Source organism: Astatotilapia calliptera, chromosome 1 (assembly GCF_964374335.1).
Source record: "Astatotilapia calliptera chromosome 1, fAstCal68.1, whole genome shotgun sequence".
NCBI lineage: Eukaryota > Metazoa > Chordata > Actinopteri > Cichliformes > Cichlidae > Astatotilapia > Astatotilapia calliptera.
Window position 1 is genome coordinate 31,160,146 of NC_137422.1, and position 16,116 is coordinate 31,176,261.

Here is a 16,116-nt window from a genome sequence, read left to right on the forward strand (position 1 = left end):
CACATGTGCCAGAAACTGTAGGCAAGATAAATCAGCTTGAATAGAACAACCTATGTGTAATTATCAGTAAGATCATTAGAAAGATACTTGGTATGGCAATGGGGAGGAATTGATGTCAGCTGTTATCATCTAGCCTAATGGGATTGTGGGTTAAGCCTGTCTTCGTGGGCTGAAGTAGTGGTATGATAAATTTGTTGTTCTAAAATAATTTCGGCTCAGAGAGACGAAATGTGTGCGGAGCTGGTGGCACCAAAACACTACTTGGTTTTCTGAGAGGCTCCATTTGATTACCATCATAAAACATAATAGTGGCATAAAATGCAGTTGCGTCTTTCCAATTTGCTACTTCTCCAACACATTCTAACTATAGCTGTACAGCATCGCAGTCACCAGTTGCATTTGAATGAAGAAAAGAAGGATTAGTCCATAAAATGCCACCAGCACACCGACAAGTTCTTTTTGTGTTCAGTGAAATAAAGCCACATTAATTTTAATCAGAACTGAAATGGCATCTCATGTGTTGCTTGTTCTGTATTCCATTATTCATTGCTAATAAATAAGGAGATGAATTTATTGTCTTCTTATAAGGAGTTTTGGGTAATATTTTTTAAAAATGGGGTAACTGTGATCAAGAGTTAGAGAACAAAACACACATAGTCACATCTAAATTTCATTGTAATGATTCAGTCAATGTATAACCTCATTATCGTATCACTGCTCTTTGCACACAGATTGATACCGTTATGCACTTTGCCTTACAAGGGTCTACTGAGGCAATGGGCAAGCACACTGACTTTCGAAGTTTACAATGGTGAAAAATGAGGAAGTAATATTGTCTCTTTAACGATGGAATGAAATTGCAACTGAATTAGAGAAGAAAAAACCCAGAAGACGCTATTTTTTTAAAAATGGGGTAACTGCCCATATGGAAAAGATATATATAAATCTTATAAAGTTTGTATCTGTCTTGTGTGAAACTTGTATGAAAAGCATACAAGAGTGAAAACAGATATAAGATCCCTTGAAAAATTATATAATGAAACTTGTATGTTTTGGATACTTACTAAAACAATGTATGAAAGTAATGCGAAAGTGGCCACTTTCATGAGTAAATCATGTAAGCCTTATATGATTTACTCATGAAAGTGGCCACTTTCATGAGTAAATCATGTAAGCCTTATATGATTTACTCATGAAAGTGGCCACTTTCATGAGTAATCACATATAAGTTTTTACTATTTCTTTTCCGTATGGGTGTGATCTAGAGTTAGAGAACAAAACACACATAGTCACATCTAAATTTCATTGTAATGATTCAGTCAATGTATAACCTCATTATCGTATCACTGCTCTTTGCACACAGATTGATACCGTTATGCACTTTGCCTTACAAGGGTCTACTGAGGCAATGGGCAATAGTGCCTTTTGCATGGTGGCTCAGCTCCTCCCCTCTGGAGAGTACAAATACACACATGTCACGTTCAACATACTGGCGCTTTGAACAACAGTTCTCTTATCACCGTGACCTTTGCTGGATAAAGAAACTATTAATATTACAGTAAGTAGAAAATCTTTCAGACTCAATAAACTGTTTAAATGCAGCACTATGCATACATTTAAACATATTAACCCTTTTATGTGGGGGACTGACTTTCAATACAAATAGTATTCTGTTGTTAAAAAGTAAAAAAAAAAAGTAAAATTTGCTATAATAAAGTGAAAGCATACCATGTTTTTAGCAGCAATTTAAAAAAATATAGATTTTATTTTTTATTTCTTGGAATGTTCATTTTAAAGGTAGGAAAATGCTCTCTAAAACATCTTAAACAATTATTAACAACCGTTTTACAATGCCTAGCAATAACATTGTTTGGACACGGATTTAAAGTTAAATTTTTCTTTATTTTTTGACATTTTTTTGGCCTTTTTTGGGTTGGGGCTTCTACTACACTTGAATTTGAATGAGACCAGGAATACACACTGGGCATATAGTCTACCCACAGAGATAACACAGAGAGACAGATAAACATTCACACTCACATTCTCACCTACAGCCAATATAGAATTTCAAAATAAGCCCTTTGTTGTACCCAGAGAACCTATAGAGGCACAGTTAGAATTTTTCAAACATTTTTTAAAAAAGATTAGGACATTATAATCTGTTTTTCTGTTTGAAAACTTAATTCGAACTTGCAGATAGTGTTTGCAAATTGTGTGAGAACATCCCTGTCTAGCTATCTTTATTTTTAGGTAGGTAGGGTAACATATCACTACATTTACACTCTGATTTTACAAATGACCTTCTTTATGCCAGTAAGTTGATTTTGAATTTCAGATGAGGGTCGTCTGCTGCTGCACTGCTTTCCTGCTGCTCATCCTAATTCCCAAAGCCTGTGAAGGAGGCAACATCTTGGTCTATCCTTCTGAAGGCAGCCACTGGATAAACATGGAAATTCTACTAAAGGCTTTGCACTCTAGAGGACACAATATCACCATTCTGCGTTCTAGTAAAAGCTGGTACATAAAAGATAACTCATCTTATTACAGTGCCTTTACAGTTCCAGTGGAAAACACCTTGGATCAGACATTCATCACAAGGATTGTAGCTGAGATCATAGAATTTGAACGAGGAGCCCTCCCCTTGATTAGTTTTCTCCACATGAGTGTGGGAATGTTTGGCACATTTATTGATGCCCACAAAGGCGTAGGTGCAGTAGTAACAGCAATGATGGATGACAGTGAGTTGATGAGAAAAATGAAAGACAGCAAGTTTGACCTGCTACTTGCTGACCCCTGCTGGGGTGGTGCCATCATTCTGGCCAAATATTTGAACCTTCCTTTGGTTTATAATGTTCGCTGGCTTATAGCTGCAGAGTCACATTTTTCCATAGCTCCATCACCATTGTCTTATATTCCTATAACAGGAGCAGGGAATACTGACAAGATGACCTTTTTGCAGAGAGTTACAAACATGCTTTTGCACATTATAACCCAAATACAAAATGACCTCTTAGTTAGACTAGTATACCAGAAATTAACTGACAAATATCTTGGGCCTGGTCATGATTTTAATGAGTTAATGATTGCTGCAGACATTTGGCTGATGAGAGTGGACTTTGTGTTTGAGTACCCACGGCCCACAATGCCTAATGTTGTTTATATTGGAGGGTTCCAGTGCAAACCTGCTAAACCTCTGCCTCAGCACTTGGAGGACTTTGTGCAGAGTTCTGGAGACCATGGCTTCATCCTCATGTCTCTGGGAACATTTGTGACTGAACTTCCTTCTGATATAACAAATGAGATCGCTGCAGCTTTTGCTAAACTACCACAGAAAGTCATCTGGAAGTATAAAGGTAATAGACCAGCCAATCTGGGTAATAACACTTTACTGGTGGACTGGATGCCACAGAATGACCTTTTAGGACATCCAAAAATAAAACTGTTTGTGGCACATGGAGGAACAAATGGAGTCCAAGAAGCTATTTATCATGGAGTCCCATTTGTGGGTATACCTGTGTTTTTTGACCAACATGACAACCTGCTACGTCTGAAAGAGAGAGGAGGAGGCAAAATACTTACATTAGCTACAGTGGACAAAGACTACAACTTCCTGAAGGCCATAGAGGAAGTCCTGAGTGATCCCTCGTACAGGGCGAACATGCAGAGACTTTCTAGGCTACACAGAGATAAGCCAGTAAAGCCACTGGATAACGCCCTCTTCTGGATAGAGTTTGTCATGAGGCACAAAGGAGCAGCTCACCTGAAAGCACAGTCCTACAGAATGCCCTGGTACTCCTACCACTCTGTAGATGTAGTTTTGTTCCTGGCTGGAGCTATGCTGCTTGTGCTTTTAACCACTTTCTACCTTATTAGGTGTATATACACTGGGATGTGTAAACGTAAAGTGAAACATGACTAATGATCAGTGCACAGATGGATTTGATAATGCATTGTGTCATTTTAACTTCTCATTCTTGTTTGAGTACCTCATTCATATGAGGTTGTTATAAAAAAAACTTCATCATTATTAAAAGTCTGTGTTTCAAAATAATTCTGAGTGGATTAACTCTAACAAGATAAACATAATCAATGAAAAAAAATCCATTTTGTATCTTTACTTGAATATATGTAGTTTTGTTATATTTTGCCTTTGTTTAAAAGGGAAAACAACTGCCTCTATGTTTGACAAACAATACATATCTTCTTAATGAAGAGATTTGAGAGGAATTCTCTGTTGATGGGACTTTAAATGATAATCTCATGCCAGGCAAATCTGAGTAATGATCCCATTTGAATTACAGAAAATGTTCTATTTAATTTGTAAACGCTGTCAGACCAGTCGCTTATTAATGCCAAGAATGACAGAATGGCACTGGCATAATGCTCTGGACACGCGTGTTTTTAGTCTTAAGAGAAAATGAATCAATGAATGAACAACTGAATGGTTGTCAGTTTTACTTTAATCGAATGCAGCATTCAGTTGAAATACAAAAAATGTCGGTGTAAATGTAACTTAAAATTGAATCAAGACCGGTCATGTCACATTGCAGAGTAACGCATTCCTCTCATCACATTGCATTTTTGTCATAACTCATTAACGTGACGCGTTACAGTACTAAATTCGGTAATCACATCGGGTAACATTTAGGCCTTACTTTGGTTACAATGATTATTCAGTACGCCGAGCGAATAAAAAGTGCAACAAAAAGCACAAAACGTGTCTTCTTCCTGCCCGTTGACACTATGATTTTGGTTCCTGTGTAGGGAGGAGGAAATGGTGGAGCCATAGACATACATAAATGTATGTCCATGGGTGGAGTAGTCTACAACTTTTGAGGAGTGGAGGTTTGGACAATATGTTTCATTTTTAGTTAAAGGACAAGCACGTGATTATTAAGAGCAACAGGACGACATAAAACACTTGTATTAGATTGTCAACACAACATCGGCTCGTTCCAAGCATCTGCAGTGACAGCATGCTGGCTCAGAACTAGCGAAGATCTTCAACAGGCAACAAAGGTAGTAAGGAGCACTCTGTAGCCTCCATTTCTACGTCTTTTTAATAGTAGCTTTGAGGTTTCTTTAGGCTGGTATTCAGCTTTGTGTTGTCGGTTTTGTGGTCATGCAATCAGTAAAGAAAGCGTGTCTCTCTCCCTCTCTCTGTGCGCGTTTGTGTGTGTGTACAACTAAGGAGCAATGTGTAACGCTTTACTTTTTATGAGTAACGATCCCAGCACTGGTCAGGAGTGTGCACACACATGAAGCCTATCAGCTTCAGTATGAAAACATCGAATCGCAGAAGAATAGTAACAATAAAGCGAGACTCGGGTTTGGATTACACAATGTATTAGTGACACAAAGAAAGCGCAACATAGGAAAATGTAATCACTACGGCCAAGGCGAGAACACTGATCAGAAGAATAAAAAAATTAATTATTTCTTAAATAATTATATGACCTTATATATTTTGCAAAAGAACTAAAGAAATTACATTACTGAGTATTACCGAGTATTCAGTATCAGTACCCGACTCAAATGTTTTTGAGTCGGGTTTGTTTTCCCACAGCTGGTGGCGGTAATGCACCAATTCATAGTTTTCTAACCAAGACGAATTTCAAGTAAGTTTAAAAAGAAGAAGTGCTGTATGAAACTTGTGCAAAGCTTAGTGGAACGCTTGTAGTAACTGCAAGGCTGTTGTCACGCAGTAAGGCTTGTTAAATTGAAACTGAAGCGCTTATACCCATTCTTATTAAAGTTAAAGCTGATTAAAGTTAATTGGATAGATGGGTTGGTGATTTGATAGATTGCGCTCAGGCTAAGTGGTTAGACATAGTGATAATGACCTTTTTGACTTTATAAGCGTGACTTATTGAATACAATAAACATGCTTCACAAGTGGAAGAGTCTCTATTTACAACCGTGCACAGGTCTATATGAACACATAATTCTTGGATCAGTGCCTGCCTTTTATTCTAGAGCCAAATTCAAGATAGTCATTTTAGAGATAATTGTTTATTTTTTAGTGTTAATGTGTTAATATTTTGCAGACTGGTTAAAATCTCATCGTTTCAGATCAGCATAGTTATTAATATAATATATTTTGGGTTGAAATGTCCAAAATGCAACTTCCTTTTAAACAGACAAGAACTTAACCGTCACAGGCTTTGCACAACTGCAGGGGTGCGGCCAAAAAAAGACAAAAAAGACAAAACAAAAAAAAACAGAAAGTCTTGTTTTTTTCTTCCACCTTCACTTGTTTCAACTTAACCCACTCCAACTGTGCCTTGTCAGTTTGAAGGAGACGTACAACAAAACTAAGAGCATTTAACTGTAAGTTAAGTTGTTATTCATGCTATTATTTGGCTGTGTTTGTTTTTTGTTGTACTGATTGAGTAGGTTTATATAACACATGCAGCATGACTCGCATTATATATCAAACACACAGCACTAACTGCCGAGAACATTTTAGTGAGTGTCTGTATGTGTGTGTTCACACAACTGTCATTGCTAAGATATGCTTGACAAGTGTCAACAGTTACCCTTTTTTATATGCTTTGTTGGTTAATCTGCTATCTAAATTCTTCAATCTTTGTCAATATTTCAGTGTCATTTTTAGAGACATGCATGTAAAGGAATCACTTTTTAAGTGATTCCTTTACATGCATGTACTGGGGGTTCTAGTGCACATGGGCCCATTGGGTTTTATGAGACACTGTTCACTTGCTGTGAGAGAGACAAAAATACCTAACCATATCTACATAGCTACTGTAAGTCTTTTTTTCAGTTCAGAACACTGTATCTCTGGCTCATTGCATACTTATCTGGTTAAACAGGAACATCTGAAACCAAAAAATCATCAGTCATCTTCAATGACTTGCATTCAGTGCTTTTATCTGGGTCACAGCACTTTAAAGAGACTTCTTTGTTGACATGCCAACTAAGTTTGTGATGTAACCATAACATTTATAGCTTTTGTTTTTGGTTTGACACAAAAGAAAGTGTGGAAAACTACCCTTACCAGTTTTTTTTGTTTTGTTTTGTGTGTGTGTTTTCTTTTTTTTCTTTTTTTTGTGCTCCACTGCCAGATAGTGCCATGACAGGTAGTGGCGAGATTATAAATCTCCTAAACTAAATCCAAACATTTTAAAATATATAAGAAAACAGATGCATTTGATCTGTTAAACATGCAGAGATTACTTAATTTCTTAAGAGGAAGATGCCAAACATAGTCACGCTTACAAAATAATTTCTGTTCAGGGACACTGGGATCTGACACAGAATGCACGCAGAGCTCTTGGCACCACACAGCACTCTAATTTCCTGAGAGGGCTCCATGTGCTACATACACGTGAGGGCTGTCAGAAGGAATTTTCTCATGCAAATAAAGAGACAATTGAATATAAAATCACTGCAGCTCTCTGTTATCCTGATATATCATTGGCCACTGTGCACACATTTGCTGTGATATCATTGTAACAACTCTCTGATATGTGTGTCCTGTTTTTCACCTCTGTTTCTATTTCAGAACACAGCGCTTATGAAGATTTGAAGATGTTTTTGTCACTGGCTTCCATCCTCTCTTTTTTGACTGTTTTTATTCCTGTCGCACATTCTGGAAAAATTCTGGTATTTCCACATGATGGAAGCCACTGGGTGAACATGAGAGTACTTGTTGAAGAGCTCCATTTGCAGGGACACAATGTGACAGTGATTCGGAATGCAGACAGCTGGTACATCAGTAAAACGTCTCCACATTACAATGTAATCACAGTGGATGTTGATGGTGGTGGAAATGAAGATTTTTTTCGTGCATTTGTCTCTGAGGTTATTAAAATTAAGCGAAGCATGGGGTCTGCATGGTCTCACTTTGCTTTACAAATGGAGTTAAAAGACAAATTCTATGAACTGCACAAAAAAGTCTGTGAAGTGATTGTGTTCATCTTTGAAAATGAAGATTTAATGAAGTCCTTAAAAGATGCCAAGTATGATGTGGTTTTGACAGATCCTGCTAATGGCGGAGGAGTGTTGCTGGCACATTACCTTGGCGTGCCATTGGTGTTCAATGCTCGATGGACTGTTCATGGTGAGGCCCACTTTGCTATTGCGCCCTCTCCACTTTCCTATGTTCCACTATCACCTTCAGAGTTAACGGATCACATGACCTTCTTTGGGAGGGTCCAGAACATGTTATTTTACATCACGAGAATGCATCTGTACAAGCAAATAGTTGAACCACATTATTCTGTATTGTCAAATCGCTACATTGGACCAGGTGTGCATTATTTCTCCCTTTTTCAAGCTGCAGATTTGTGGCTAATGAGAGTGGACTTTGTTTTTGAGTTTCCACGACCCACCATGCCTAATGTTGTTTATATGGGAGGTTTCCAGTGTAAACCTGCAAAACCTCTTCCACAACACTTAGAGGAGTTTGTGCAGAGTTCTGGAGATCATGGAGTTATCATTATGTCACTAGGGTCTTTGATTGGAGAACTTCCCTCTGACTTAGCTGAAGAGATTGCTGCAGCTTTTGGCGAGTTACCTCAGAAAGTGATCTGGAGGTATAAAGGTAACAAACCAGCCCTTCTAGGCAACAATACATTATTAGTCGACTGGATGCCACAAAATGACCTGCTAGGACATCCAAGTATTAAACTATTTGTAAGTCATGGGGGAACTAATGGGATTTATGAGGCTATATATCATGGGATTCCAATAGTTGGCATTCCCATTATTTTTGATCAAGCTGACAACTTATCCCGAATGAGAGCAAAAGGTGTTGCGAAGGTTTTGGATGTTTCAGATTTCGACAGGAAAATATTTAAAAATGCAATACAGGAAGTGCTTAATGAACCATCCTACACAATAAACATGCAGAGGCTCTCCAGGCTACACAGAGATCAGCCAATGAAGCCACTGGATCGTGCTATCTTTTGGATTGAGTTTGTCATGAGACATAAAGGTGCAGCTCATCTAAGGACTGAGTCCTACAAACTGCCCTGGTATTTCTACTACTCTCTAGATGTCATATTATTTTTACTAACAAGTGCACTACTTACATTGTTTTTTTTTGTCATGTTACTATGGTTTTGCTTTAGATTGTGCTTGAAAAGAAAAGCAAAATCTGACTAAAAGTCATTTTCATATGTTGATACATTGTTACAGCACAGTCAGATTGGCTGTGGTTAGTAAAACTGATTTCTTTCTCAGTCATTCCCAGTTTGCCAGAAGTACTGTCTCAGCCAGTCCCAGTGTTCATACTGCTGCACCCAAAATCTTCTCTAGCCCATCTTTACTTGAGTTGATCATCATATAAGTCATCATATAAGTTAACTGTTTTTCATATTTCTTTATTATAAAGATCAGTAGTGGTTTGCACATTTGTCTAAAACACGATCCCTGGTTCAAGAGCGGTAGGAGATACATCCGGCATAAAAATCTGCCAAATCAAATATGTGCAAATATGTATGCAAATATACATATCCTGTATGTTTATTTTACATGACCTCCTGTAGTCTTCTGAAGTACCTTCGTGGGCCATCAGGTGGTGCTGGCTACACTTTGGGAATAACTAAGAAAAAAATCTACTTATCTGTATGTTTTTCTGATAGGATTATTTATAACATGTATGGATTTTCCAAATCAGAAAAAAACATATTTGAGGACTGTGGACCACAAAAGTAGTTACCTTCGTTTTTGTATGAATTTAAATTACAGAATTGCAATAAAACAAAAGCTTATTGCACCATGTATGTGTTATGGTATATGTTCCTCTGTAGCATTAAACATCTGTAACCCTTCAGTTTTGAAAACAAGGTTTTCCTTATTCAGTCTTAATTTGGTAACTGATGGGCATACGACAAACATCAAATACTGCGTTACCTCCCCTTTGCACTTTCTTATCACCTGTGCTTAAAAGAACATGATACTGCAGTACCAAAGTCCTGCTTAGGTTTAAAACTCTAATGGTTGGTGCATGTTGGTCTCTCTGGCAAAACTGAATTTGAAATTACACAGTCTGCTAAAAAAGGTAACAATATATTTTTACCTACTTTTACCTACAAAAACGTAATAGCTTTTGGGACTGGTAGTTATATGTATTTTCAAGTTAATTGTTAATTGTACCACAATGTTCTTCCTGTGGTTTGGATTCTCTTCAGGGACACAGGTTACTTAACTTAATAGCTTATATATGCAAAAACCTAAGTTACTTTATAGACTTCACAGGCTACTTGAAAACATTCAAAGTTTTATTTTAAAGCTTATTGATCTTTACATTTTTGTTATTAAGCTGATTGGAGAAGGCTGCACATACTACAGCAAACGCACAGTCATAAAACTTATTAACATAAAATGAAAATAACAATTGTTTAATTGTGTAATTGTTTAATAAAACAGAAGACTATAATGAGCTTTTTTCCAACCTTTAGAATTAAAATGCACTGGACCTGCATTCTGATTAGTTTCTGCTGGCTCTGCCCAACGTTGGTTCATGCTGGGAAAGTGCTTGTTTTTCCAGTGGATGGGAGCCACTGGGTAAATATGAATGTCATTATTCAGGAGCTACATCTAAGGGGCCACCAGGTTTCCGTTGTGCGTTCAACAGACAGCTGGTACATCAAGGAATCCTCCCCATTCTATACTTCAATTACGCTCGATATGGAGTCAGGGTTTGATGAAGACTTTTTAACAGCATTTATTGCGGAACTGTTGGACATCCAGAAGGGAGGGATGTCTGTCTGGAAACGCTTTAAACTGGAAATGGAACTAGCAAAAAAAAACTCTGAAGTGCAAAAGAAACAAAGCAAATTGATTGAAGGGCTTTTTGAAAACAAAGAGCTTATACAGTCACTAAAGGATGCAGAATATGATCTTGTCCTGACAGATCCTGCCACACCAACAGGTGCCATACTTGCCCAATACCTCAAGTTGCCTCTTGTTTTTAATGTTAGATGGACTAGTCAGGGTGAAGGCCATTTTTCAATTGCACCATCTCCTCTCTCTTATGTTCCCATAGTAGGGAGTGAGCTATCTGATAAAATGAGCTTTTTTGAGAGGCTGCTAAATGTCCTAATTTTTGGTTTCGCAGAACATCAGATTGCCCAGTATTTGCTACCACATTATGAGAACCTCATTGAAAAATATTTTGGTCCAGACACAGACTACTTATCCATGTTTCAAGCTGACCTGTGGCTAATGAGAGTGGATTTTGTGTTTGAGTTTCCACGCCCCACCATGCCTAATGTTATCTATATGGGAGGGTTCCAGTGCAAACCAGCAAAACCGCTTCCACAACATTTGGAGGACTTTGTGCAGAGTTCTGGAGAACATGGTGTGATCCTCATGTCTCTAGGAACTTTGATTGGAGAACTACCCCCTGACCTAGCTGAAGCGATCACTGCAGCTTTTGCAAAATTACCCCAGAAAGTCATTTGGCGGTATAAAGGTGACAGGCCAGGCACTCTGGGTAACAACACTTTGCTGGTGGACTGGATGCCACAGAGTGACCTATTAGGGCATCCTAAAATAAAACTTTTTGTGGCTCATGGGGGAACAAATGGTGTTCAAGAAGCTATTTATCATGGAGTCCCTATTTTAGGACTTCCTCTGGTTTTTGATCAACATGATAATTTACTTAGAATCAAAGAAAGAGGAGCAGGGAAAGTCATAGATGTTTTTACTATGAATGAAGACATTTTCTTTCAAGGTATTATGGAAGTCCTGACTGATCCCTCCTACGGCGTGAACATGCAGAGACTTTCCAGGCTGCACAGAGATCAGCCAATAAAGCCACTGGACAATGCCCTCTTCTGGATAGAGTTCGTCATGAGACACAAAGGTGCAGCTCACTTAAGAACTGAATCCTACAAACTGCCCTGGTATTCCTACCACTCTATAGATGTGATACTTTTCTTAGCTGCAGTTGTGCTGGTTATTCTGAGCACATTTGCTCTCTTAATAAAATGCCTATGCTCTATGTTCCTGAGGACAAAGCATAAACGTGATTAAAAAGAAATAAAATGGCAATTAATGTAAAACTTTAAACACGTAAATCATGAAATATTGTATTGTCTTGTGGTACTGTGATTTGATGGGGATGATAGATGTCTAAAAATTAAGAAAAAGAAGATACAAATAATTAATTATTTTAAAATTGTGCATTTTATTAGTAAAGAAATAACTTAGTTAAGGCTGACCATACTACTTTAAATTATATCCTGTCAGTATATTTCAGTGTCTTTCAGGTTTTATAGGGCTTTGATATACTGTGTTGTATGTAAAGTCAAATCACAGTCTATATGGGTTTTACTTTAACCCTTAAGTGAAACAAACAAATAGTTGTTGTCACTATAGAATTAAATAAAAGTGTGACCAAAGCATATTTGTACTGTTCATTAATTTCTGTGCTGTGGAGAATCTGCTCTCATTTTCTTCTAATCATCTGACTTTACGAGTTTAGTGACTCCATGTGACTTCACTCTGTTCAGCTATCTTTGAAAGGTTTTCTTAATTGCAGTGTTTTCCCCTGCTGTGGTCTGGAATCCTATGCACACTACAACTATTACTAATGGGAATATCTGGAAAAACACGCATGCATCCATTTTCTGAACATGGATGCATGTTAAGGAAATCATCACTTCAAGTTGAAGCTATCCTAGCTTACATATTGCGAAGGCAGGGTACACCCTTGACAAGTCACCAGGGTGTACCCAGGGTAAGCGCTTAGAGACAAACAACCTTACAATCACATCTATAGCCAATTTAATCACCAATTAACCTAACAAGCATGACTTTGGATCATGGGAGGAAGCTGCACCTGGAGGGAGCCCACACAGGCTCAGAGGAGAACATGCAAACTATGCACAGAAAGGCCCCAGTGAACCAGAAAAGTTCTTGCAGTACTAACCAGTGCATCACGGCACTGCTCTTGTAGGTGAGGTTTCATAACAAACAGCTACACCATTTGCCATTTTATCACTGAAATTACTAGACGTTACAAACCATTCATCCTGTGTAAAGCAAATTTACCACTCGTTTCAACAAAAATAAGACGGAAAGAAATGAAGTAGTTTGAGATTCTTAGTTGTGTGACTACATTAGTTGGCCAATGAATATGACATCCTGCTGTGTCTAAGAATGAGGGGAGTGGATTAGATAAAGGCAACAACGTCCTCAGGGCCAAACAGGAAGTTTTGAATAAGCCATCCCTCAGGATGAACATGCTACATTTTCAACACTTAATAGGTTTAACTGCCACTTGGGGAACATTTCAAAGCGAAAGAAAATACAATTCGCAGATAAACTACTGCTATTACCATCAGCTTTGTGAGACCTGGCTAGATCTTCACGCTGCAGAGGTGCACCAGTCTTTAGGATAACAATTTTCCAATTGCTTAATTATTCATTAAATTTGACTAAAGTCCTAAAGAGTAATTTTACAACAGCATTTTTTAATTCAAATAATATATTTTATCTAGCACTACATAATTTTTGTAATGCAAGCTCGAGAGATGCTACGTTTTATCTTCAAGAGCCAATCAAACTGAAAGACAACTCAAATTCTCAAGACCGCAGGTTTATAAGGGCTATGACAAATGACCATACAGAGTATTTTACTTCAATAAATAAATTTTTTATTACAAAAAGATTAAAAAACATACAGGAAGTATTGTTATAGAAAGTATGTAAATGGGAAACAGGTGAAACATTAAGAATTTCACTTAAGTCTGAATTTTTACTGTTACCAAAAAGTAAACATAACGGGGGTCTAACATCTTTTGCTACAGGAGGGAAAACAAGAAGTGAAGTTTCAGTTTAGAGAAGTGAAATTTTCACATTCTTCTTTTAGCAATCACACATTAAAAAAACAATAGTATAAGTCAACTAATGTTAGTCGGATCAATATTAGCTGCCTGGTGGATTTCACTTGTGTTAAGATAAAAACACAAACAAAAAAAAATTTAAAAACTTGATTACATGACAAAGTGAAATATCAGTTTTAAGGGCAAAAACAAACATGCTAAAAATTAAATGCACATACGTGTGCAGTAAAATAAGACTGGGGTTAAGAACTAGCTAACTAAGGACAAAAATTCAAAAAACAAAGAGACGTTTTATTGAAAGTAACGACGCTTAACAGTTTCTCTTCCTCCTGGCTCCTGCCTTGTCATCAAGTAGTCTAATAAAACAGATGAATCAGCTGAATTGGCGATCGATGTACTAATCCATTACTTTATGTAGCTTTTGCAGACAAGACACGAAAAGAGAACCATATTTCTCAAAACACACCACAAAGTTTAGGTAAAACAAACACCCCCCCCCCCCCCCCACACACACACACACACACACACACACACACGCACACAATACATTACAGGACAATAAGAGTTTTCACTAATATTGATATTATATGCATATCTATGAGGCTTCATTTGGCAGCATCAGTGGCTATTCAAAGGCACTGTATATCCCGCTTCCATGAGGAAAATACTCAAATGGTACAGCAGTTACAAAAACTTATAGTAAATGTCTGTTCCAAGTATTTACAAGTATCCGTGCCAGCAGGGCAGGTGTGGTGGGCGGTGTGTGTCCCCTCAAGATGTCCGGGTCCTTAGAGAGCTCATCCTGAGCACAGTGAGCTCAGCTACATTTGCATCCTGCATCTCCACATCTTGTTGGCAGCTTTCTCTGATTACATACACTATGAGACCCATACAGATGAAAATGAGGAGGACTATGCCTATAACCTAGGGTACAGAGGAGCACCACTTTGTTTAGTAAATATCAACATAAAAGGCATCATGTTGGTCAATAATCTCTATTAACAAAGCTATAAGAATGTTCACAGATGTAACAGCAATTAATATGTTCTATAGAGTGCATACTCAGAGATAAGTGCTCTCATTGTGTTCATCATATGCAGTGGTTTATTAACAAAAAAGTAATCTACTCACCTGAGAAAACACAAACAGCTGTTGTGAGCGGAGCATTAGTTCTTGTGTGGTGACATCTCCCTCTCTAATTGGCTCACACCATTTCTGTGGAGCTGCCTTGTCAACTAGTACAAATCTACCCTCCCAGTCTGTCATAGCACAAGCAAAGTATTGGCCATCGAGGAACAATAAAATCAGCCACACGATAGCGGGAACAAAACTGGAGAGGGACACAGTTTTCCTGCACCACATATCACATCTGCATCCTTGAATGATCAGCATCAAAGTGAAGGCCATGACGGCAGGAATGATGAAGAATGCTGATGAAAACAATCCGTTCCATTTAGGACTGCAAGGACACTCAAACTCCAGCTCCACCAGCTTCTCTAGTCCCATGAGGATAAAGCCAAAAGCCACATTTGATACCAGAGGACTGTTACTAAGTTCATTTTTCAGCCTGGTAAGCCATTGTTGTCTACTTTCCATACTAGATTGACCAAAGAATGAAGACAGTCGTTGTAAAAAACCCAAAAGAGGATCCTCCGTTGTGAACACATTGGCAACAGCTAAGTGATGCGTAATTAACGCATCCAGGGGTAAGTTTTCCCCTCAGGCAAAATGCCACACTTCCACTCTGATTGGTTTTGAACAAAAGAGGGTGTGCCGTCTGCTCTGACATTTCTATAGCTGATTGGGCTTTGTGAAGTTTCAGGTGGGGTTACTTTTTAAATGTGGTCTTCCATGGACAAACTGGAGGGAGGGCTGTAAAGTGGAGGGAAGTTTGTTCTGCAATTGAGCAAAGATTGGCATTTTCCAACAAAACACCCATGAAGGGGTAGCCATATATCCAAGGGCAGGCTTTTACATTGAAGAATCAATTTGCAATCCCCAATTCACACTGCAACAAAACAAAAAGGAAGAGATTTCAAAATGAAAATCATATTCAGCTAAATAAAGGACACATAATTTACCACACATAGCTACAGTTGTTAGTGCTTGAAGTCCTCAAGCGTTTCCCCCATTTGCTACAAGTGTTTGGAATTACAAAAATGGATGCAAGTTGACACTTTTCTCTTTACCTCTACTGACCACGGGAGGTCGCCCATGCAGCGGGACAGCGCAGATTAAGGATAGAAGAGGATTACAGGAGGCCATGTTGAACTTTCAAGGGGATGTGGTACATACA

General features: G+C 38.0%; 1 protein-coding gene and 2 pseudogenes across 3 annotated transcripts; all 3 read left to right on the forward strand.

Moving 5' to 3' along the window:
• The first annotated feature begins 1,459 nt into the window (after positions 1-1,459).
• On the forward strand, positions 1,460-4,051 carry LOC113023646 (UDP-glucuronosyltransferase 2C1 pseudogene; annotated as a pseudogene). The gene is made up of 2 exons (XR_013907574.1): positions 1,460-1,558; positions 2,336-4,051. The product of XR_013907574.1 is annotated as a UDP-glucuronosyltransferase 2C1 pseudogene (transcript).
• A 2,173-nt stretch (positions 4,052-6,224) lies between these two features.
• On the forward strand, positions 6,225-9,747 carry LOC113025400 (UDP-glucuronosyltransferase 2C1 pseudogene; annotated as a pseudogene). Its single transcript, XR_013907558.1, has 2 exons — positions 6,225-6,330; positions 7,526-9,747. The product of XR_013907558.1 is annotated as a UDP-glucuronosyltransferase 2C1 pseudogene (transcript).
• Positions 9,748-9,898: 151 nt separating this feature from the next.
• Positions 9,899-12,374, forward strand: LOC113025411 (UDP-glucuronosyltransferase 2B17-like). The gene is made up of 2 exons (XM_026173123.2): positions 9,899-10,027; positions 10,428-12,374. Exon 2 carries the CDS (start codon positions 10,435-10,437, stop codon positions 12,004-12,006), a length of 1,572 nt encoding a protein of 523 aa, XP_026028908.1. The 5' UTR covers positions 9,899-10,027; positions 10,428-10,434; the 3' UTR covers positions 12,007-12,374.
• The last annotated feature ends 3,742 nt before the right edge of the window (positions 12,375-16,116 follow it).

Bases quoted from the DNA above. Each gene is read 5' to 3' on its own strand.
- LOC113025411 (XM_026173123.2), top strand. From the start codon at position 10,435: ATGCACTGGACCTGCATTCTGATTAGTTTCTGCTGGCTCTGCCCAACG.